The sequence below is a fragment of the Podarcis filfolensis genome, assembly GCF_964270895.1.
Source record: "Podarcis filfolensis genome assembly, chromosome: 6".
NCBI classification, from domain to species: Eukaryota; Metazoa; Chordata; class Lepidosauria; order Squamata; family Lacertidae; genus Podarcis; species Podarcis filfolensis.
Genome location: NC_139609.1, coordinates 63,902,485 through 63,927,138, shown reverse-complemented (window position 1 = coordinate 63,927,138; position 24,654 = coordinate 63,902,485). Strand labels below are relative to the sequence as shown.

The window sequence follows — 24,654 nt, the reverse complement described above, 5'->3', positions numbered from 1 at the left end:
GGGAGTCGGGTCTGGCTATCTACCCAAGGATTGCCGTTCAAGGGGGGTTGCAAGAAATTGAGACCCAAAAGATTGGGACCATTTGAGGTCATCCAACAGGTCAACCCAGTGGCTTTCAGACTCCGGTTACCGAACCACATGAAACTGCACCCAGTATTCCACAGGTCATTACTGTCACCATACAGGGGGGAAGGTGAAGGGGTATCCACACGGGGGCCAGCCATAGAAGAAAGGGAAAGCCGCAACTATGTGGCGGAAATCATCGACTCCAGGTGGAAGGGTAATCAGGTGGAGTATTTGGTCGCGTGGGAAGGGGAACCGGAGTCGGAAAACACCTGGGTGAAGGCAGAGGAGGTCCATGACGAGGTCTTGATCGAAACGTTCCACCAAAGGTTCCCCAGGAAACCTCAGCCAGTAGCGAGGTTCCGGAGGGAGTACTTTGGCACCACCGACGATGAGGAGGAACTGGAGGGATTCAGGGAATCGGAGTTGGAAGGAGGTACAGACTCCGAGGAGGAGGAGTACTTGGAAACCGGAAACAGCAAAAGGTGGAGGGAAGTGTTCGAAACTTCGGAAGATGAGGGAGGTTCCTTCAGGGGTTTTGCTCCCTCGCCTCCCGCAGAGGAGGGGAGGGAAGGGGGTGAAGGGGGCCCTGGAGGGGAGGTGGATGTCAGGGAACTGTCATCTGAGACGAAGGAGGTGAAAGGGCTCATGGAGGGTGAGAGAGACCACTCAGCGGAGGAGGGGACCAGCAGGGGGAGAAGTGGAGTTCCAAGGGAAAGTGAGTCGGAGGGAGGGCTCAGAGACACTTCAAGCGAGAACAGTGGGGAGGGTTCAGGACCTCCCGTAGGGACACCCACTCCTCGGCGGAAACTGTCACGCCGAGAGTCCAGAAGACGCGTTTCCGTTAAGGAGCTTTTATGCTGGAAGAAGTTCCGTAAACGCCCACTGTCCGATTCAACGAGCGATTGATGGAGCCATGCTTAAGGAGCTCCATCACAGACAGAGGTTTGGGGACTTAGCCAAACTCTGAGGGATCAGGATTTTACGCACAAGCAGCTCACCATCCCATCACATAACCCTTTGTTGATAGTGTGAACGTTTGAGGTGTTTAATGCTGCCAGTTATAAAAATGGTAAAAAGACTGTGCTTCATACATTTGACTTTACAAATATACCAGTGTTAATGATAATACTAGATTATGCAGTTTTGACTTCATTAAAATATATTATCATCATTATTATCCAGGAACTTCTCCAGCGATACAGGATTCTGAGAAGAATAAACATGTTGTTTTTTTCCTGCATACACTCAGGTCTATAGAAAACCTACAATACTAACACTAGATGTCTTACTGGATTAGATGGGAACATTTTAATAGTTGTGTTTAGCTTAATCTCTGAAGACAGACTACTGGCAAAAATATAAATCTCCTCTTGCCTTCTCCCTTCCCACCATCCACTGTAGACTACAATACTCTGTGCATTTTCCTAATAATATTATTATCTATAAATCTCTATCATATCAAGATACAAGTTAGTCTAATTCCAAGGAAAGATTTTAGGGGCTGCTACAATACCCTTATAGTTCATGATTCACAGAGATACCAATAAGAAACCATTCACCCAGTATGCAGCTGCACAGACCATATTCAGAAACTTGCACTGCACAAATGAACTGTTTGTGTGCTTTCCTAGTTGTCTATAAGACATTCTGGAGTACTGTTAGTGTAGGGGCAGCCAACTGAAATTACGGTACTCTGATCAAAATTTAAGAGGTATATAGTCAAGTGGTATGGCCTCCTAGTCTCAGAAATATCAGTCACTTTGCTAAAATACTTCAATATAGCTTAGAAATAAAGTTTAGAGTAGGAGATAGTGGAGTCTTGAAGCAGCATCAAGACCTCGTGTCCGGTGCAGGAGAAGACAACCTCCCCACCAGGGAGGGACCTTTGCAGAGGTCCAGATGTCAGTGTGACCAGAGCGGCTGGTGGGCAGAGCAAGAACTGCAAGTCACCAGCACCACACAATGTTTCTGGCTCCCTGAGGATCTTGAGAGAAAAAGAAATAGTTTGTGTTTGTGTAGATGACGGAGAAATTTCCTTTTCTCCTTGCAGCACACACAACTTTTGAAAATGCTATACTCTTCCCAGGGAGGGATGACTTTTGCAAGCATCATTAATTTCCATGGGTTTACTTTGAGAAAAACTTAGCTGGATACAACCCAATGTTATTGCTTTGAATCATCTAGCACGGATCCCTATCTTTCCAGTGCTAAAACATACATAGAACTGACTAACCACTTCTCATTTCAAGTAATTTTAAGATCATTATCACAGAAGATTCTGCTCTCAGAGGTTCTACATACAAAACAGCAAAATATGTGAAAAATATTTTTTAAAATCTAGTGGAACACTTCCAGATTTAATCTCACCTATTTTCTCTCTCTACATAGAAAAAGAAACGAGTACTTGACTGGGGGAAAATTGCTTAAAGCCCCCCTCCCCTTTTATTTTATGTTTACATGGTCACATAGAAAAAGCTCAGGGTGTACAAAGCTCCCTATTAAGGCCAAATGTGCCTGACAATGCAGCGACATTAACTGACTTGATTCCTAAGAGGGAAACAATTGGCCGGCCTCTGGAACATTTCATTTCTGCTGATAACAGAACTACTGGAAAGGATTAAGGACAGTGGTTATTTCAACATTCATGATTCAGAGAGGAATCTGTGCTTGCTTCAATTGGACAATCACTTCTGGTTTTGCAGAGAAACACATGCATGGCTGCAGTGCAGCTTAAGCTCAGGCACTTCTTAGGAAATGTCTGTCTGGAATGGAAGTTTGCATGGAGTGTATTTTGCTGCATAATTTAAAAGCAACTGCTTCATTGTCATAGTCCACTGGTCAGCTCCCAGCACAGGAAATCAACTGCTTCTCTGTTCGTTCGATGTGCCTGCTGCCGTTAAGACACCTCAAAGATCTAGTGCTTAAAGGTTTGTACACAAGTTGTATTATTTTCTATATACTATAAATCAAAAGGAAAAGTACACTAAACGTGCTATACAAATAGATCTTGTTACTAGCCAAATAATAAATAACATAAAGTGGATAAGACAGTGTAGCAGCTGTTTCAGCTCCAGGAATGGCAAACACTTGGAATGCAACACTTTTGGAAGCTAGCTACTGGTTGGCAATAAGATCTCAATTTCTTTCCCATTGGCTACAACAGGATTGCTTGAACAGCTACTTGCCAAGTCCATAGGAGAACCCAGAGAAGATGCCTGAGAGGAGGTTTTAGTTGGTGGAGTGGGACTGGCTGGAGAAGGAGTCAGTCCAGGTTTCTTGGGAGGAATTGGTGGAGGGTTCCCTCTTTCTCCTCTGGGTATGGTTGGTGATTTAATTCCAGGTGACAGTGGACTCAATGGGCCAGAGACCTTGCCTGGGCCACACTCACTTTTGGGGCTCAGGGGAGTGGCCAGGCTTCGGTAGTCTGTGCCAAAGGGGGAGCTGTTGGGAGAAACTGGCTTGATGGGACCCTGCTGGCTGGTGAACCTGGAGAGAACCTGAGTGACTGTATTACGGGCAATCTGCTTTGCGGCAGAATTATCCACCAGGGTGGGTGACAGATCCCTAGATGGAGGGCTTTGGAGACCGCTTGGCTGGTGATCTTGATCAGATTGGGATTGGAATTTGTGACGTGCTGCATGGAAGCGCTGGTTGATCCCCACTTGGTATGAAGATTGGTAGCTGGGGCTGCTGACTGATGCTCCAACCAAACGTTTAGTCATCACTGGGGAGGAACATGGGGAGGGTGTCAGAGATGAAGAAGCTGTGTTGCTCAGAGAAAAGAATATCCCACTGGAAGGGACTGGTGGGGTTGAAGGTGAAAGGGAAACTGTTCTCACTGGGGAGCTGCTAATTTCTGTGGCCCTCTCAGCTGCTGGTCCAATCGGCTCATCCTTGGGCAGAGCTGGCTCCTTACTTGCTTGTACATGAGCATCACAGTGCCCATTTGCCTTGGTATAAGAGTGGGAAGCAGTGGCAGAGACAGGCGATAACATAGCTGCCCGTCGAATTGTACTTCCCTGGCTGAGGCTCTCTGTCCAGGGGCTTTCTGTCTGGCAAGTGACTGACCTACTTGAGCCCTCTGTGGCAGTTGCTGTGGACGCCTTTGAGACCTTTGGTGGCGTGTGCTCTGCTTTGCCTCTCCCAGCTTCATATGAGGCCTCTAATTCTTTTAGAGTTGTCTTCAGATTCTCTACTTCTTCCTTCAGGGCCTTGGTGCGATTCTCTTCCCGATCCAGCTTGGCTCTCAGCTGCTCCCGTTCAGTGTCAAACTCGGACAGCTGCTTCTCCACTCGCGCCTCCATTTGCAAGCCTCTCTTCTTCTGGGCTGCTAGCTCTCCCTCCAAGTGGCTTACTTTGCTTCTTTCCTCAGCTAGCTTCAGCCTCAGCTCCCCAAGCTTCTGTCCTTCCTCTGCGGCTTTGGCTGTGGCTTTCTTGCACTCCAACACAAGCATGGCAGAAAGCTGCTGCTGGCGGTCATGCTCCTCCTCCAACTGGTCCAATAGCTTCTTCTGCTCTCTCTCAAACTTCTTCGCCTGCGACTTCTCAAATTCCAGCTATAGAAAGGAAGGTAAAGAAGCTCAGAGGGGGAAGTAAGTAAAAAATAGTTTCGCACACACTCCGTACACACAAAGATTCTCAAAGGCAGTCATATCAGTTAGTGAATGGATGGATATAAGGATCACTGTAGATAAAAATTAAGTTTCATGAGCAGTCTGCACTCCCAGCTCAATGTGTGCACAGAAAATGACCACATTAAGGAGTACACACATTAACCATAAGGTATAAAGTCAACATAATGTAGATTAGGGGTGGGGACCTTTTATTCCACCCCCACCCCCCGCCAACTGATAGCCACATTCCCTCAGGCATAATCATGGCAATGGTCTCATACCTATGGTGTGCAAGTGTGGAGCAAAAAAAAAATTGTGGTTATCCACATGTTCTCTCCCATCCATTCCCCAACCCTTACACACACCAGTTCCATTGTGCATCTACTATTTGCCTTGTGTGGGTGAGGAAACTAGTGGCATGGCAATGGAAGAAAGTCCCAGTGCCAAACTGTAGGCATGGGGTTCCCATTGCAGCCCCATTTTGAGTCTCCCTGCTGCGACTTGCAATTTGCATTGGAAATAAGCCTCTTCTTAGATACATGATTTCCTTTTATGCTCAAATATTATTACATCTCTTGCTTCTGCAAGCCACTTTCACACACTGGACAAAAATCTCACTCTAGTAAGTCTAGTCTCTCCCTGGCGGTAGAGAATGTAGCTCTCAAATACCAATGCTAGCCATCAGGTTCCCCACCCATACAAGGCATGTTTTCTGTGCTAAGCAGCAATTAATCATTCCTCTCCAAGAGCTGACTAACTAGTGAGAAGGCATACCTGTTGTGCGAGCCGCTCTCGTTCCTTTTCCAGCATGTATGTGACATCATCTCCTTCAGCAGTATCTTGGGCATGCCGCCGCCTCTCTTCCTCAAGATCCAAGATTACCTTTCAGACCAGAAGAAGAACACCATCAATCACCTTTAAATACAGCAACAATTACAAATGTATCCAGATGTACAGGCCAGGCCTCTTTCTGCCTAAAGCAACATTTCAAGCAAAACACACAAAAATACAGACATCCATAATCTTTGACCTTTACCTAGTAGCAAAAGGATTCTGAACAACGCTAAAGTGTCACTTCATGGCGGAACAGAGAAGGAACAGGAAAACAAACAAATTCAGATGCTAATTCTTTACAGGTACAGAAAATACTTCATGACCAGGTGGAATTGAGTCTGAGAGAGTGAGGGCAAGTTCTCAGTAGAACCAAGAGGAGCCAAATAGCACTTGATTCCCAGTTGAACCAGTGGAGTGCTCCATGTTGTCTCATGTATCTGTCAGCTGTAACTAGATCCAACTGCTGCCAATATTGTTCTTCCAGTAACTGGAGAGCACTCAATTTTTCTTTTCCCATTTTTCAGCACAACAGGCATTTCTACATGCAAGTTTGTGGGTCTTCCTCAACTAGAATTTAAACCATGGCAAAAGAGATAAAATGTGTAAGCTTCTGCTTCTCCCAAGCCCCCATGCTTGTTCTGGAGTTTCTGAAACTGTGTAACTGGTGTAAATCAAATCAATTTGGACAACTCTTTTTATAGGATTGGGACAGATATATTAACATACAATAGGGCATGCTAGTCTACAACTCAAGACCATTTGGAGAGGAAGGAAAAGTTTGATCTGCATCTTTCTAAATTATGAACTTGGGGAAATGACCAAAATGCAGGGCAATAACTGAACAAAAGAGGTTCTAGTTTGTTAATGTTCTAAAAGGAAGTGGTTGCTTCCTTTCAGAATTGTCAGCAGCTGTTTTTCTAGGATATTTGTAATTATTGGGAAAGCACATATCTGCAGATTTGAAGCTGCCAATGATCAAATTGCAACCAGAGATTGATAATTATCATCTTATGGGGGCAGAAACTTTAAGGTCAAAGCACTAAAATAGGTTAACTGAACATCCAGCACGACAGGGAAAGGAGAAGCTGGATGATAACAAGACTTTGGTCAGTTCTGAAAAGTTTTCTACATTCCAATAGCAGCATCAATTAAAAAAACAAAACAGCAACGTATTTGTGCTTTACTAATTGAAGTGTGCTTGTTGGGAGCTTCATAAAAAGAATGTTAGCACTGCAATGCTATTTTAATCAGCTAAACTACAAGGCTGAGACTGGGAAATGTGCAAAACCATGAATGTCGTACACTGAAAGTGTCACATCAAGATGGAGAAAATGTGGTTCGACATGTAGTGTTAAACTGCTCTGCAATACCAAATGCTAAGCAGGAAGAATTTTATTCCTTTGATCAAAGTACAAAGGTCTTGGAACCCACCTTTCTGTGCCTGCTCTCTGCTGCAGCTAGTTGGAACAACATTTTTTCTTGCATATTCTTGCAATGCTTCATCACTACCTTCAGGATGGACAAGGGATTGGTACAAACAGGCTGCTTATCATCACGATTCTCTTCATTCAGTGCTTCAAAATCTCTCTGAAGAGCCGCAAATGGATTATTAATGTTGTATTGTCCATAGCGCTCTTCAATGAAAGTATCTCTGCGCCGGGCCTGAAACATATGATGAAGTTTTTAATGTTATTAGCTACCAGAGGGGGAAAATAGAAATAAAATTCAAGATAAAATCCTGTCACCTCATGGAAACAGGAGTCATGAAATACTGGACAGGCAGGAGTGCAAAAACCAGCACAACTGGCTGGTTGTGAGTGGAATGAGTGACTGTGAAGGACCTGGGAGGGGGGAAAACAGCATGAGAGCTACTTATTACAGCACTGCCTTACTACTATACAACAACAACTTACAACAACAAGAGAACCTGAGAAATGGGAGGTTCCTTCCATTGGGATTGATGGAATGGGGCTGAAGAGAGGAGGATACCAAGCGAAGGAAGTGAGAAGGCAAGAAAGCAGCCTTGAAAGAAGCAGGGGCCAAGGAAAGGCTGTAGCTCAGTGGTAGAACATCTGCTCTGCATGTGGAAGGTGTCTCTGGTTCAATCTCTGGTGTCTTCCAATAGGGCTGGGAGAAAACTCCACCTGAAATCCTGGAGATCCAATGTGCCTGATTTGGGTAGCTTCCTACGCTCTATGAAGGGTAGTGTTGCAGTAAACAAAGAAAGCATGGGGGTTCTCTTCCTGAGCCACTTCAGAAGAGGAAGTGAAGAAGCTGAGATCAGCACTTGCCTACGCAACAGCCTCTCTTTATGGCAATGGTTCCATACCCGTTCTCACTACCTGTTAGTGTGGTGATAAATTAATCTAATGGGGTGCATGCTTCTTTATATGGACTCATTCATTTAAGAGGCATGGTGATTTAATGTTGAGGTTAAATAGTGGGTTGTTGTTTTTAAAGTACTGCTTACTGAGTAATCTTTAGGGTGGCTTCGTACTTCTGACATAGACCACAATGGATAGATAGGGATGCATGGGGGTTAATGCAATGTGCTATGTGGCATTGGAATTAATATCTTATTACAAGATATTACAAGAGCAGAAAGTGACTACTATCCTTTCCTCTCACCATGATCTCGACCATCATTAACTACAGCCATCAATTTACATCCTCACTTTTCCCTGCAGGAAACCATTTGCAGGAAAAGGAAGCCCAGTTTCAAAATGCAGAGGTCTGTGGTATTTTAATTAGTGCCAAAAAAGAAATTCCCAAGATCAACACAAAAGGAACCCTTTGAACTAAAGAACCAAAGTACATGCACAGCCCCATGACCCCTTTGTGTTTGCTTATGGTGGCTGATGAATACATCAAGGTCAGGCAGTTGCTGGTTATACAGCTGCTTCCTTTTCCATTGTTGCCAACACTGGCCTACAGATTACAAATACACTCACTTGGATCTATTACAAAAAAAAAAGTACAACATAGTAAAGCAGATTGGATAATTTGTCAGGATTCCAGGATTTGGTTCAGAAAAGTATTAAGTTTCCTTTGTGAATAGGGTTCAAACAACTTAACAAACAGGCTAGGGAGGAGGTTTCTTCTTCACTCTTTATTCGCAAACACTCTAGACTGGCAGGGGTAGGGAGCTAAAGGGCAGAGCAGCTGGGTTTGAGCACTTTGAGCTTAGTGTAGGGAACAAGGAGGAGAGAAGAGGAAACAGCTTTGTGCACAAGTGCACAGAACCACCACCTCACCACCACCCCACTTCTCCTTGTTCCTAAGTATTGGAACATTTGTTTTGCATGCAGAAAATCCCTGGTTTAATTCCCTATATCTGCAGGTAGGGCTAAAACCCTGGTTAAAACCCTGGAGAGATACTGCCAATAAGTATAGGCAATATTTCCCTAGAGGGAATGTCCCACTCCTGCTATGTCCCACTCCTGCTATCTGATGACACAAACATAAAGGTAGAGTGTCACTTACACAAACGCTTATTGATGTCAAGGCGTATTTGACAGGTCAACTTTTGCTCTCCCAACTCCAAATACAAGATAATCAGTGGATTGTCTTTTACTTCAGTTGCAGCTTAACTCAACAATACCATGCTGCTGACATTGTTTCAGCTCAAGGTTGCTCCACACATTCCATTTACTGGCACACGCTTGACATAGGAGCAAGGAACAGTTCCACTTCTAGCATTTTAGCTGTAGTAGATACACAGTGTGGGTCTATAAAGTTCTTGTTAAACAAAGTAATAGTGAAGCAGCCTTCAGTCTTGAGGCTGATGGAAATACTTTGCTTTCAGACTGCTCTGGGAAATTTATTTCAGAATCTCTTTCCTTGTTCAATACCCATAAAAGCTCTCTACACACAAAACAAGTCCCAGTTTACCAGCTGAATCACATGTTCCAAACTACAGACAACTCTGCTTTCCCACTCTGGGATGAGAACACTGATACTCATTCAGAATTACTGAGCACAGAACAACATGGCATTTCATGAATGGCTTTTGTAACCGGAGAGGAAAAATACTCCAGGAAATTCAAGAAGCAGAATGATGCTTGCCTAATCTCAGTCCACACAAATGCTAAATGAAAGAGTGGTGCATTTTCAATCAATTTAATTGTTCAGTAAATTTAATACCATTCTGGAGTTTAGACTGCTGAGCCATCATATATTCTTTATGAGGACTGAAGTATGCAGAAACATTAATCCTACATGGAATCCCTGATTAATTTATACAAAAGCAGCCAAAAAATTAATTCATGTCACTATTTGTCTCGTGAAAATCTGTTCTTACGAACAGCACAGAACCAATAGCATTTGCTTCCTCCCAGTGCAGCTCGCAATGTCATTTTGACCAAGCCTGACCTGTTTTGACTACTGTAAACCTAATGAATAGGGCAAAGCTATTTCTTCAGACAGGGACGACGGTGGTGCTGTGGGTTAAACCACAGAGCCTAGGACTTGCCGATCAGAAGGTTGGCGGTTTGAATCCCCATGATGGGGTGAGCTCCCGTTGCTTGGTCCCTGCTCCTGCCAACCTAGCAGTTCGAAAGCACGTCAAAGTGCAAGTAGATAAATAGGTACCGCTCTGGCGGGAAGGTAAATGGCGTTTCTGTGCACTGCTCTGGTTTGCCAGAAGCGGCTTAGTCATGCTGGCCACATGTCCCGGAAGCTGTACGCCAGCTCCCTTGGCCAATAAAGCGAGATGAGCGCCACAACCCCAGAGTCGGTCACAACTGGACCTAATGGTCAGGGGTCCCTTTAACCTTTATTTCTTCAGACAAGAGCAGTTATCCAAGCAAACTCCAGGTGAGCTCCTGGGACCTGTGAAAAATCAGACTAACCTGTTCCCAAAACAGTTAATTTAAACCCAAGGGTGGACAATGTTTCTGTCTGTCAAAGGGTGCATAACCCTGGTGGGCAGAGCCACAGCTGATGCTAAACTCAGAGGCAAAAGTATTCTGAATTAACTAATCTGGAATAAATACTGCCTGGCTTCAATTTTCACCATGGCACTGTAATCTGCTGACAGTTACTGGTATCATTTTCTACTCCATGTTGAAATGACTGAATTCTTTCCCACATTGTTTTCTTCATGGCAAGAAGTTCCGTAGCTCAGCTTCCATCAAGCTAAGTACAGACATTTGCTAACTGCAGGCATGGGAGCCTCTTTCACACTCATTTTATAGCATAGGATCTTCACCGCACCCCAACACCAGTTCCTTTAACCCTCCTTTCCTGGCTCTTTTACACTGACTTTTTCCTCCCATATTAGCTGTCTTCTCTTATCCTCCTTCCTTTCTATTCCCAGTTTTGATGATAATGATGATATTAAATATTAACCTTTTATCTCTCATTCAAACGCTTCCTCTGGCCTTTTCCCCTCAGGGGAGGGAAGCCTTCCTTCCCTCCTTTCACCATGAACCTCTCTGCCTCTTGGCCACCTTTACTCAGTATGCAAGGAATCTCTGGTGCAGACATTGGTCCAAGCAAGAGGCCATAGTTTAGCTAGGATAAGCTGTGGCACTGAGACCAGTCTGAAAGGGAGTCTCAGCTCACTATCTGAGATACACTGGCTGGAAAGGATTACTGTAAACATCCAACAGGAAACAGGAAAAAGAATAGGCAAACAACATACTGAAATATATACAGGGGATTCAGATACACCAAGGGAACCACAGAACAATACAGCTATATTTATTAATGGCTCAATGATGCAAAGAGGGGTTGTATTATTAACTTGCTGGTAGAAGAAGAAAGTCTCTTTCTTCTTTTCCTACTCCAGAGTGCAATGCACTTTAAAAGTACAGCATAACAATTCTCAGATTTTAACATCTAGAATCCTTATCATCATGGTTTCTTGAGAATGCAACACTGTCTGTCATCCTCTCTAGGCAGGAGTTATCAAAGACATTCTGCAGAGAAAATTTTCCAACGGGTTCCTATTCTACTTTTGAAACATCAAAAATCTTGAGATGATTTTTTAAAAAAACAAATGGGGTACTTTGCAGAGGAACTGCAATCTTAGAAGAGGCTGCATATTCAGAAAGGTGCATTTGTTTTGCAGTCATGTTGTCATATTGGCCAGAGAATGAAAGCAACAAAAAGAATGGAAGCGGGGATCATGCTTTTTCTTCCAGCACCATATAGTAAGAGCAACTCCTTTAAGCAAAACTGTTCCTGCTTATTGTTCACAAAACACTTTGGGATTAATAGGATGGGATGTGTTGTTGTTGTTGTTGTTGTTGTTGTTGTTGTTGTTGTTGTTGTTGTTTTATTTTAAAAATATAGCACTGGGCAACAATTTTTTACTTTTTGAATGTTGTCTAGATTTCTACAATTGATTTAGGGTATTTTTGCACTGCTGAATCAGGAAATGGCATCCGTTTCTCTCCATCAGGTCAGGTTTTTGTGCTATGTTGATTTGAAAAAAAATCAGATCTTGTGACAAAATCGATTACATTTTTGTGGCATTATCAGCTGATTTTTGTCAACACATATCATCCTAAATATGTTTTTAAGAGAAAAAAAAGTTTTTCCAACAACATATATTGATTACCTTATAGAAACACTGATTACTGTAAACTGAATGGTGGGCATTGATAAAGGTAAGTACACGTAAATTGCATGTTGCTTCACCATTTTTCAAACTTCGGGGCTTGAACTTCCATTTCTTGGAACTCCTGGAATGCTCAGCAGCAGGGAGGTTTCTCTTCAGAGTCCAACAGTAGTCAGCCATCATGACTGCGTCCCAGCGACCCTGATACCTGGTCTCCATCTCTCTCATGTCTTGATGGAATCTCTCCCCCTGCTCGTCACTCATTGAACCCAGGTTCTCAGGAAACCGGTCCATATGTGAAAATAGGTAGTGCATCTTGACGCTCATGTTGCAGCCCAGGTTTCTGAAAGCAGTCAGCATGTTGTTGACAAGTTCTGCGTAGTTTCTGGCCTTATTGTTGCCAAGAAAGTTCCCCACTACCAGAACAAATGCCTTTCACGCTTCCAGTTCCACTTCGTTCATTGACTTTCCGAACTCTGGATCTCTGATGAGCTGACAGATCTGAGGACCGTCAAAGATGCCAGCTTTCAACTTCTCCATGGTCAATCCTGGAAAAGCCTGGCACAAGTAAGTGAAGCAGTCACCATCCTTGTCCAGAGCCTTGGTGAACTGCTTGATTAAGCCGAGCTTGATGTGCAGCGGTGGGAAGAGTATTCTGTCTCTGTCCACCAGAGGGTCGTTGATGACGTTCCTTTTTCTGCAAGGCACAAATTCCTCCCGCACAGGTCAGTCCTTTGTGTAATGCTGAGCAAGGTCCCTACTATCCCACATGCACAGAAAACATGGGTACTTGGTGAAGCCAGACTGTTGTCCCAACAAAAAGTTCACCATCTTCAGGTCAACACAAATAAACCACTTATGCTGATCATAACCAATTTTCTCCAGCACATACTTCACTGCTTCATAGTTCTCCTTCAGTGTACTCGAGTGAGCCAGGGGTATAGAGGCAAACTGGTTGCCGTTGTGTAGCAGAACACATTTCAGTAATCGCTTGCTGCTGTTAATGAACAGTCTCCAATCTTTGGGTTCGTACTGTGGCACTCCAAGCTTAAGCAGAAGCTGCGCAATATCTGCACAGTACACCAAGTCCTTCTCTTCCGAGAAAAAACGGAGGTACTCTTGATGCCTGTTGCGGAAGAAGCTGATGCGAGCACTGTCAGAGAGGAGGTTTTTTCCTTCAATCTGGATGCCAACAGTTCGACAGAGTCCTTTGACAAGCTGAGGTCACAAACTAGATCATTCAACTGCTTTTGGGAAAATGGATGTGGAGCATCATCTTCAAGAACCACTTCTTCTTCTTCATGTCCTTCAACACTGGAGGCATCTTCGTCACTAATGTCAGGAAGTTTTCTGAAGATAGGCACTGGAATTTCATCACAATGAGCTACAGGACGACACGCTGATTGAAGATCAGGATACTTGAGGCTGCTCCGGTTCTTTCTGTTGATCCCAGTCACATCAACAGCGCAGAAGTAGCAGTCAGTGACATGGTTTGTCGGCTCCCTCCAAACCACGGGGATTCCAAAGTTCAGACTCCTCTTGCCATTGGTCCACCCATGTAGAGTCTCGGTGCATGCCTTGCACACCATGTGTGACGCCCAAGTTTTATCCTGGTCACCAAGTTTAATACCAAAATAACTTTATGCTTTGCCGCACCAATTTATGGAAGATTTTGAGGTTTTATGACTTCAAACTGGTCCCTTTTTGACATAATCACCCAGAACTATCGGACCTGAATACATTTTGTCATTAAAATAATCATTTCCAATCAAAACAATTATTCGACTATGGCATTTTACCCCCACCAACTTCTTCTAAAATGCTCCACACAAGCGTACATGTGAACAAAAACGTAAAAAAAAAACCTGTGGCCATAGCTCAAAAACTTGACCTGATTGAGCAAAACCAATGTGATTTTTGGATTCAGTGCATCAGATTCATCCTAAATCATCTGAAAAAATGCAGACAACAAATTTGTTGTTGACCAGTGTAGTAGTTCTTGTGGCAAAGTGATCCTGTCTCCTGCAACACTAATACCGTAGCTGCATTAAATGATGGCTATGCTTGCACATCTGGGGGTCTCCATGAACACAAACACATGTTGAAGCCATACCAAGTTAAGTAAAGTAGCCCTTTCAACTTCAATAAAGACTTTAATTTTAAACAGTAGCTCTATAAAGCAACAGCTCTGCTGAGTCTCTGTGCAACAACATACAGCAGTTAAAACTACAGGAAAAGCAAGCTATTTGTATAGAAGGCAATAATGTCCCCTTTACAATCTGTAACATTTTGTTGCTGGATCTATTTCACTTGTTAAAACAGAATGAGCCACTATTAGTAAGGAATGATTTAAGCGTGTTCCAGGATATGGTCTGAAAGCTCATGAGGTCACCACCTTCCTGAAGTGATTGCCTGAAAACCACAATCACACAACCTTGGATTCCCTGGTAGCCTCAAAGGTGGGATATGTAATAGAATTTAAATAAATATGTAAGAAAACATTTTCACTGAGATTCTGAAGAAATGAAGAGACTTCCCAGTTTGTAAGCGTTTTGGACAGGGACCAAAGAATGTATTTTTCTCAAGAAGAAAACCATAGCTATGTTTTCACAGAAGCCTTTAAAGCAACCTTAGATTAAAGCAATCTCAAAATACCAATATATAAAATAGACTTGTGAATAGCCACTCTTCTGGAACGAGTGGGAAGTAGAAATAACTGTTTGTATGTGTGTTCAATTTTATATTTCTCCAGAAATGGAACAATTGTTTACTTCAAAAAACTGTTCAATTCATGGGTTTTAAAAAACTACAACCACAAAGCAGGAAATCCTAAAAGACAGTTCTTTCTCCAATATGGAGTAATTTATCCGGGAGGACAAATCTTTAAAGCCTGATGAGATTAGGAAAACAGGAAACAGACAGATCATGAGACGTTGACTCATTTGAGAGGATTATTTTTTTTAAAGAAAGAACGATTATGCATTTTTAAAATTACTGGTCAATTATAGTATTTTCCATTATATTGCCATGTAGAGATCAAAATGCCTGCAAGAAAACCAGTTTGTTCAGATTTGGAAGATATGGCAAGTAGTAGTTAATCTAAAACCAAAGTGAAAACTTCCCATTTCCTTGCCGCCACACTGATAGGGAAGTCAGCACTGACAAACTTGTTGAGTCTGAATGAGAGTAATGAGCCATTATTAAGTTTGCTTGCAAAAAGGAAAATAGCTAAAGAGACAAAGGCAGTTGCCTTGAACACTTGCATTATTTACTCTAGAGAACATTTTCCTGAGAGAAGAGAACTGCTTAGACCTCCAGCATCAGCGCCAACACTGTTTCCCGAGTGAAGGAAAAAGGACTCGATGGAGGCATGGGCAAGTAGCAGCTGCAGTAATGAGCAGGGCAAGGAGCAAGAACACAGATATGGAAAGATGCCACTGAGTACAGGGCACTTTGCTAGTACAGTGATACCTCGAGTTACAAACGCCTCAGGTTACAAACACTTCAGGTTACAAACTCCGCTAACCTGGAAGAGTTACCTTGAGTTGAGAACTTTGCCCCAGGATGAGAACAGAAATTGTGTGCCGGTGATGCAACAGCAGCAAGAGGCCCCATTAGCGAAAGCACGCCTCTGGTTAAGAACAGTTTCAGGTTAACAACAGACCTCTGGAACGTATTAGGTTCATAACTAGAGGTACCACTGTATCGAATTAAGAGTTGTTCACTGCAATACTTTGAAAAGAAGACACTTTAATTCTTATTTCCATACTGCCTTTGGAGAATACTTCCCACAGGGTTTTTAACATTTATTGGATGGTCTTTTTACAAGGGCTTAACAGAATGTTTCCTCCTGATCTACTACACATCCTCTAGATCTATTAAAAAATGTTCAGTTGCCCCCGTATTTCCGTATTGATTTATTAAACAAATTCTATACCCTGCTGGTTTCTCTTCTTATATAGTTGTGAAAGTTTAGTCAAAACCTACCAATGGGTCCAAAGAGGGGGGAAGGAAATGGATATATAAATTGTTCAATTAATTGTTCAATTTTTGTGGAAAAATTGTTGTTACAATTTGAAAATTCAATAAAAATTATAAAAAATAAATAAAAATGTTTAGTTACTATCAGTATTTCTGAATCAAAGAAACAGAGTTATACCATCCACTGTGTTTCTTGTCCCTTTATAACATCATACATGTAAGCTGCCTAAATACCTGGCTTCACTATGTTAGAAACAGTGCTTTTTTTTCTTAAAAAAATGTTTAGGTGTATTCTCATGGTGACTCAAGAAAATCACCGTTTTATAGTTCAAACTGGCAAAAATAAATACAGTAAATGGACAAAAGTAAAAAGATTCACAAAATGTTTAGGGGTATGCATACCCCCAGAAAAAAAGCACTGGCTATAAGATCCTACATTTCTCAAGCTGCTTTCACCATCATCATTACTACTACAGTACTTACTACTACTATTAAATTTCTATAACACCCTTCATCCAGAGATCACAGGGAAGTTTACAATTCAGTGCCTCTTCTAGATCACAGAAAATGAATCTTCTTTAAATAGCATACCATGCAATCTTGAACTTCCTTATTGCTAGTTTTTTCTCTCCTAGAGACAGACGTTTGAAAATAAACACAGACTGAGGTCATAGCATGGGGGTAGAGAGAGAATGAGACTAGATTAATGCAAGTAATCTGTCAGCCAGAAACTTGATAAAAGACTGAACCCTCTTATCTCTAGTCTGCAGAAGCTCCAAATCAAAATGATGTTCTATATAATAATGGCTAAAAGGTGCCAGTGTATTAGGAAACACAGACACACAAAGCTTATTTGGCTAATCATGCCACTTTCTCAATAAAGTGATCAATCTGCTTTATATACAAGAATAAGGTGTGGCACTTCGTCTACACTTTACCACCTCTGCAGAATGAAATTTGCACCCAATGACTTTAGATTACCATGAACCTACTACCCAGGTAAATGGAGCCTTTAATAGCAAAAAATATGTTTACATTTTATGGGAAAGTTTTCTAAGTTGTATTGCTTACCACAGATCTCCTCTGAAGGTTTCTGGCTCTCATAACAAATTCTGAGCTGCTGCCATTAATTCTCTCCCCTTATCAAGTTCTATATTAGTAGTGTCATAGATCTAGGGTACCAGGGCCTGTTAGTGGATGGTAGAAATTAATAAAAAACTGTGGGAGGCAGTGGAAGACAGAAATGCCTGGCATGCTCTGGTCCATGGGGTCACGAAGAGTCGGACAAGACTAAACAACTAAACAACAACAACAAGTATTTAGATACTATTTGGGATACAAGGGAGAAATGCAAACCAGCCTGGGCAAGCTAGCAAAATACAGAACCATTGAACAACATTGGGGACTCAGGTATTGGGCCATTAAGGGCAATTGGCAATGCAAAAAGTGATCCTTCCCCTCTGCTCGAGGAGTGGACAGAGATAGGAGATTTGGGAGGCTGTCAAGGTGATGTAGCATGATGCCATAGAAAAAGCTTGCTGAAGCTATGAGAGCAGTGAGAGATACTCTAAGGATGTAATGTTCTGCACCCCTTCCACTGAAGACAGGTGTAAAATATGTGTAAAATAAACTACTAGCCTCCGCTGTGCCTCGATTTTCCCAACAGAAACAACTCTGAGTGAGTACCTGGAATCTTGCTACCACTTGGCAGAGATTGGGAGTGGTGCACAATCTTTGCAACAATAGATTACTGCTGCACCTTTGATCTGTGATACTGAAGCCTATGAAGGCTCCTCCTGAGATGCAAACAGAAGCTTCACAAATTTTGCTGTTGGGACCATAACAGGTAGAGAGGGAATTAAACTCCCCTTTGCACCCCCCCATAAGGCTGCTATTTGTGTAACAAACAAACAAACAAAAAAGCACTCAATTGCATTCACACAGTTAGTTTGGCCCATGCCATGCTATACAGATGTGAGCAGGAGTAGCAAGGAGGACTTGTGCAGGATTTTCCTTCTTCATAGCTGAGCATGAAGTAAAGGAAAAGAATCATTTTCCTTCTTGAGTCTTGTGTGCCCAAGGTCTCATTGGCAAGCACAAACAGCTGTTGGCTATAATCCAAGCCCAAATCTGCACGGTTAGTCCAGTGGCATTTGAATGCCAAAGCCATACTAGCTAATTTCAGGATTCTCTGGTTTTCTTTGCAGTATGTTTCTACTAGGGGAAAATGGGCTGTGATATGAGCCAATACTGATTTCTAACATAAACATACCTTGCAAAGTAAGTTTCAAAGATTCTGACTAATTTTTACACACACACACACACACACACACACACACAATCAATCAATCACCTGCTGTTCAAATCCTGTTCAGCTTTCAGGAATCAGCTAAGTATTGTCTCCACTCTTCTGTGCATGACTCCTAGCTATCCTGGTAAGTAATCCCGGCTGCAGTTCCAATCATTAAAACATTCATCCTAGTTTCTGAAAAGAAAACCATGCTCAACTAGGCAATCTATGGTCTATCATTGCTTTAATTCACTTCAAGCTTTTATTTTTACTCCTCTCCTTTCTTCATGAAAAAGCTCAAGGCAGATAATCTTCTTGTTACACAATTAAGACTGTTCCTCAAGGCTGAAAGGCCAGTGTTACTCTCATCAATTTTCCTCTTTCCTATATCATCAGTTAAAAGTTCAGCTACCCCACTGTGTACTATTTCAATTATTTTTGTCCATTTCCTTGGAACATACATCTTTCAAACACTGTATAGCTTGAAATAGTTCTCTCTCTCTTTGTAAATTCTTCATCTGGACAAACGCTAATTAAATTCATGTGCAAATAAATTTGCAATGATGCAGGAATTAAATCACAAAAGTGAAGTAAAACAAAACAGGTTTCCCCCAAATGAGCTTCAATTTAAACGAGCCATTTTTCATTATCTTGCGGTATTTGTATAGCTTGCCACTTCAGAAAGCATAATGCCCAGCTTATTGTTCAACTTAGTGCAGGTGGCAGGGATGGGTGAACATCTGTCAGTTTTAGTTTCTCTCAGGTTCTCAATCATAAGTTCAGTTCTTCCCATATCCATGTCAGGTGTTTTTTTTTTAATTTAAAAAGTTGTTGAAAATTCATCACTGAATTTCTACTAATATGCACTTATTTGTATGTAATTTTACATAAACACATTTTTGCAAAGCAGTTTTCCAAAATATAATTCATTTTAATGTTGTTTTCCCTAATGTATGCATTTTTGCACACAGTTTTGCTGGGCAGGAGAACTGCATAGCAAAATTCAGAGAAGTGCAAATTTCAAAGAATGTCTGTTTTAGTTTGCATCTTGTTAAGGAAAGTGTCCTAGGTAAGTTTATCTTTAAATACAAACTGAAATTCTCGTACAAGCATAGCAGGTGAACAACTCCTTTTGTTCTTAGCTAGCATTGATGCATAACCATAAACATAAGTCGCTACGAAATGCCAAATCTATTATCCTAAAGTGTTAGAATGGGAGTTTATACTTAGTCTGAAAAGCAATTCACCCAAAAGGATAACACCCTCAGGAGACATTTTTCAGGGGATTCTGAGGGCTGCAGCAATTGGGGCAGGAAATTCCCCTTCCTCAGAAGTCATTTCACAGGCTTCTGTTGGATATAAGCCAGTGTCATTTGCGATTAGAAGTAGCATCTTGGCACAGATTTTGAAAAGGATGAGCACATGGACTTCCCCATAGTTGGCTGCAGAAAGAGGCCCATTTCCTTCCTTTTCCAAAATTACCAAATGGGAAGACACATTGGTTTTGCTTGCATGTACTAGATAAAGCTTTAATAAAGTCACTAAAATACTGGATTCATTCCTCAGAAACAGTAATAAGAATGTGGTAAATAAAAAGCATGAAAAAACAAAAAGAGGAAGAAGCCAAGTGAAAGGAGAATAAAGCGTCCTTTTTTATTTTAAAGACAGCCAGCTCAGACAGAACCAGAAATCATTGTCTGCTGAGGAAGTATTGCACATATTTTGCAGAAATGAAATCAGTTTAGTCTATACCACATGAAAAACCTGAAACTGGAACCCATATCCGAATCTCTCCCAAGAGAAAAGAGACAAGACAGCATTATTAAATGGTTTTATTCAAACAGGCTTACTTTTTTTAAAAAAAAATGTTTGTGCATACATTCAGCTTTTATCCCTCAGTATCCAGAGCAGGATAAGCAGTAAGAATCTGATTTTCTTCTTCCTAATATGTGGAACAGGAATGACTTATCTCCCTTTCTTGTTCTGTTTGGAACAAGATGAAGAATCAACTCAGGTGTAACTCAGACAGCCAAGTCTGTAGCCTATAGACTACAGCCGCCATATGCACATCAATTACCTATGTTAAAAAATGGAAAGGCAGAAAGGGAGCTCGAAGAGAAGATGCACCTGAAGGAGTGTCTCCACCCACATTGTTCAGCCCAGACACTGAAGTCCAGCTCCGAGGGCCTTCTGGTGGTTCCCTCACTGTGAGAAGCAAAGCTACAGGGAACCAGGCAGAAGGCCTTCTCGGTAGTGGTGCCCGCCCTGTGGAATGCCCTCCCATCAGATGTCAAGGAAATAAACAACTATCTGACTTTTTGATGACATCTGAAGGCAGTCCTTTTAGGGAAGTTTTTAATGTTTGACGTTTTATTGTGTTTTTAATATTCTGTTGGAAACCACTAGAGTGGCTGGGGAAAACCAGCCAGATGGGCGGGAGATGATAGATAGATAGATAGATGATAGATAGATAGATAGATAGATAGATAGATACATAGATGATAGATAGATAGATGTTGTTGTTTAGTCGTTTAGTCGTGTCCGACTCTTCGTGACCCCATGGACCAGAGCACGCCAGATGATAGATGATAGATAGATGATAGATAAATAGATAGATAGATAGATAGATGATAGATATAGATACATATGCACCAGAGCATCCCCTCTTCCTTCTGCATTGGTAATGCCTCCATACATCTTTGCATCCCTTCCCATCAAAAGCATGCAGCCCCTTCTTTTTCTAGGCTTTATAGGCTGAGAGTTTTAACTTCCAAGTACTTCAAATATTTATGTTAATTCTATGACATTCCTGTAGCTCTGGCAGTGGCAGTGGTAGGTTGGTGTGCAGTGGGGGTACAGGGTGGAGCCAGAGAACTTACAGGTTTCAAAGTGACTTGACAGGTTTTCAAAGATGGCATCTTGTTTTCTTTCTTTTCACGTTTGTGAGACTTTTAGCAAAACTGATATTTGTTTTGCTGATCTATGTTTTGATTTGCTCTCTCATGCAACTTGCTGTGGCAACAGCAAGTGCCCAGACTACTCATTCAAATGCCTTCTAATTAATTTTAATACAGACAAGTGGGGACTTGCAACAATTCACAGCAGGTAAAGGCAGTGGAAAGGAGATTTCTCTCTCTCTCTCAACAACTTGATTCCCTGAGTGGGTTTGTTTGTTTACAGATTCCATGAGGCTGGCAGACAGAAAGTTCCAGCTGTTGCGCCCCAGAAGAACCCAGGATCTAACAGCATAGCAGCAGTGGATGCTGCAGCAAATGTTCTGCAAATTCGATCCCTGGTTGCTTTTATTGGGTGTTAACTGTCTTTAAATTCCTTTAAAAAATCACATGGACCTAGAAGATATTGAGGTAGAACAGTCTTACAGCAGTAGCAGTAGCTCTCTTTTAGCTTTTCGGTAGCACTAAAACATTCATTACAGATTTTGCCCTTGCCTGGGTGACTCCATCTGGCACACAGCTCAATTCATACAGCTTAATGTGGGAGGTATCTAGTGGAACTCCCTACCTGTTGACAACAGGCAGGCCCCATTGCTGTGCTCTATCTGGCAGCTGCTTAAAATGTATTTTTTAAAAAAAAAAAAATTGGCAAACGTACCCAGACATGTAGAATGTAGACATGTGCTTTGGTCTCTTTTTGCTTACAGCTGATTTAACTTTCTGAAGAATTGTTTAACTGTCTTTTATTGATGATTTTAATGTTTTAATTTTTATTTTTGTAAATGGCTTATTAGTTTTATTACAATCAAACAGGATATAAATGTTGTGAAATAATAATAAAATTATAAATACTAATAAAATATACTAAGGTAATCTATGTTCTTACTCATTAATATCCATGCACAAGTCTACCAATGACATCACTTGTCTTCACATGCTCCAACCCATGCTTATTTGTCTCTAACTTTTACATAACGGGCACCTTCAGACTGATTGAAAAGCTAAGAGGAATGACCTTATATGATTGATTGCCACACCGTTTCACTAAGAACAATGCCATTTTATACAAGTTGTATTTTCGCCACCTCTCCTCTCCTCTTGCCTAGACATTATGCTCAGAATAGCTAGGCTTAAAAAGTTCCTTATAAAGTTATGTAATTTTTATTATTTATTATTTATACCCTGTCCATCTGGCTGGGTTTCCCCAGCCACTCTGGGCAGCTTCCAACAAAAGATTAAAAACACATTAAAACATCAGTCATTAAAAACTTTCCTAAACAGGGCTGCCTTCAGGTGTCTTCTAAGTGTCAGATAGTTGTTTATTTCTTTGACATCTAATGGGAGGGCGTTCCACAGGGAGGGTGCCACTACCGAGAAGGCTCTCTGCCTAGTTCCCTCACAGCGAGGGAACCGCCAGAAGGCCCTCGGCACTGGACCTCAGTGTCTGGGCTGAATGATGGGGGTGGAGACGCTCCTTCAGGTATACAGGGCCGAGGCCATTTAGGGCAGTCATAGGAAAACTCTAGCCCTCCAGATGTTTTGGGACTACAATTCCCATCATCCCTGACCACTGGTCCTGTTAGCTAGGGATGGTGGGAATTGTAGTTCCAAAACATCTGGAGGGCCAGAGTTTGCCTATGCCTGGTTTAGGGCTTTAAAGGTCAGCACCAACACTTTGAATTGTGCTCAGAAACGTGCAAAAAACACCAACAGACAAAAAATTGTGGTGGTTCATTCTTCTTGTTTATTCTTTAAGTAGTTAAGCAAATACATACATTTACCAAGCAAGCTTTGTTTTCATCACCTCCAACCGAAAATGCAAAAAAGGGGTAAGCATAAATTAAATGCGATGAAAACACTTAAAAATACTAGGTGGATAAGGTCTATTGAGAACCAAGTCATGCCAATATGTCTCCTAGCAACAGACTTTAACCCTGTACAAATATTGTACTGCAGAGGAGGCCTCAGAAGAGGACTGATAGAAGCCAGCGAGGATAGTTAGGGTATTCCGAGGAAATATTTTATTGCTGCTTCTGCCTGTTGAGACTCCTACAGCTGCTGTTCACCAGGCCATTTTTTTAGAACAACATGCTGAAACATGACAGTTAGAACAAGATCTTCAAGTTGCACTATTCTTCTGTGATGAAATGAGAACAATTCTGATTTAAAAATGATGTGTTTGAATTTATAATAATCCAGGTGTTTAACCATAGCACTTTCTGTACCTATTATCAATTTGGACATGAAATGCCCATATATAGGTGTCTACATAGCATTTGAGGTCCAAGACTGCTAATAAAGCCTGAACTGTTGAACAGTATATAAACCATTGCTAGCGAACAATTTATCTTTGGGTAGAAGATGAGGACAGCACCTGCAGCAGCACTCTTGCAAAGCAGCTCTTCCAGTAATTTATAGCTTACCTTCAAGGCTTCTATGACAACATCTCGGGCTTCTAGTTCCCCTTCAAGAATGCTAAATAGTGTCAGTAGTTCAGGTTTGCTGAGCTTGTCCAGATTCATCTTGAACACCTGGAGAGAGAGAGAACATTAAGCTAGATACCGTTTTTGAACAGCCAGCAAGCATACTTTTATAATGCCATAAAGAACTTATGACATACAAGTTTGAAGTTTCCAAGGTTTCAGTCTGGAAGCTCCTTTAAAAAACACACCCACCCAACACTTCTCCTTTTTTATGGCCAGCATAATTACTTTGCAAATCAGCAATCCTTCACCGTTTCCCCTGGGCTCACAAACATATGCACACCCAGATGGCCTGGGAACAACACAACTTTTAATACAGCAGCACCAGCAACCAAGTAACAACCCATTTAACTAGGATAATGAGAAGGCTCATTAACCAAACTTGGCATTTAGACTATATAGCTAAATATCCCACTGAGAACCATTCTAAAGCCGTACAATTTTAAACTTAAAAATTAATGCTTGAAATACTACATAGAGTGTGGCAAAACCACATCCTACATACAGACACCCTCTGACAAAGTTTCAAGGCGTTCACTCATGCTGAAATCACTAGGAGTCATCCTACCTAATAAATTTGAAGCCCCATCTATTAGAAGTCACCACAAAACCAATCACTTGGAAGCATATTACCCAAAGTCAGTTTCCTTACACATTTTGAGTCCAACTACTCACCTTATTCCATCAAATAGTCAAAAAATAAATTACAGCAAGCCAGCATCTTGAAATTATGATATATCTATCTCAACGTTTCTGTATGCTTAAGAGACTATTGCATGCAAAATGCTCCACATCCATTACCACTTTGCAAGTGATTTGTATTATTCTATGCTGATCTAAACAAAGACACATTTAGATTTGTTTAAGG

General features: G+C 41.6%; 1 protein-coding gene across 2 annotated transcripts in view; it reads right to left on the bottom strand.

Moving 5' to 3' along the window:
• Positions 1-1,082: 1,082 nt before the first annotated feature.
• CTTNBP2NL (CTTNBP2 N-terminal like) overlaps positions 1,083-24,654 on the bottom strand; it is a 31,532-nt gene continuing 7,960 nt past the window's right edge. For both annotated transcript variants that reach the window (XM_083617437.1, XM_083617436.1), the window contains exons 2-5: positions 23,727-23,834; positions 6,945-7,175; positions 5,454-5,561; positions 1,083-4,622 (exon numbers count right to left, since the gene is read on the bottom strand). In XM_083617437.1, the coding sequence (XP_083473563.1) occupies positions 3,177-4,622; positions 5,454-5,561; positions 6,945-7,175; positions 23,727-23,825 (1,884 nt within the window). In that variant the 5' untranslated portion in view covers positions 23,826-23,834 and the 3' untranslated portion in view covers positions 1,083-3,176. The remainder of the gene's footprint in view (positions 4,623-5,453; positions 5,562-6,944; positions 7,176-23,726; positions 23,835-24,654) is intronic.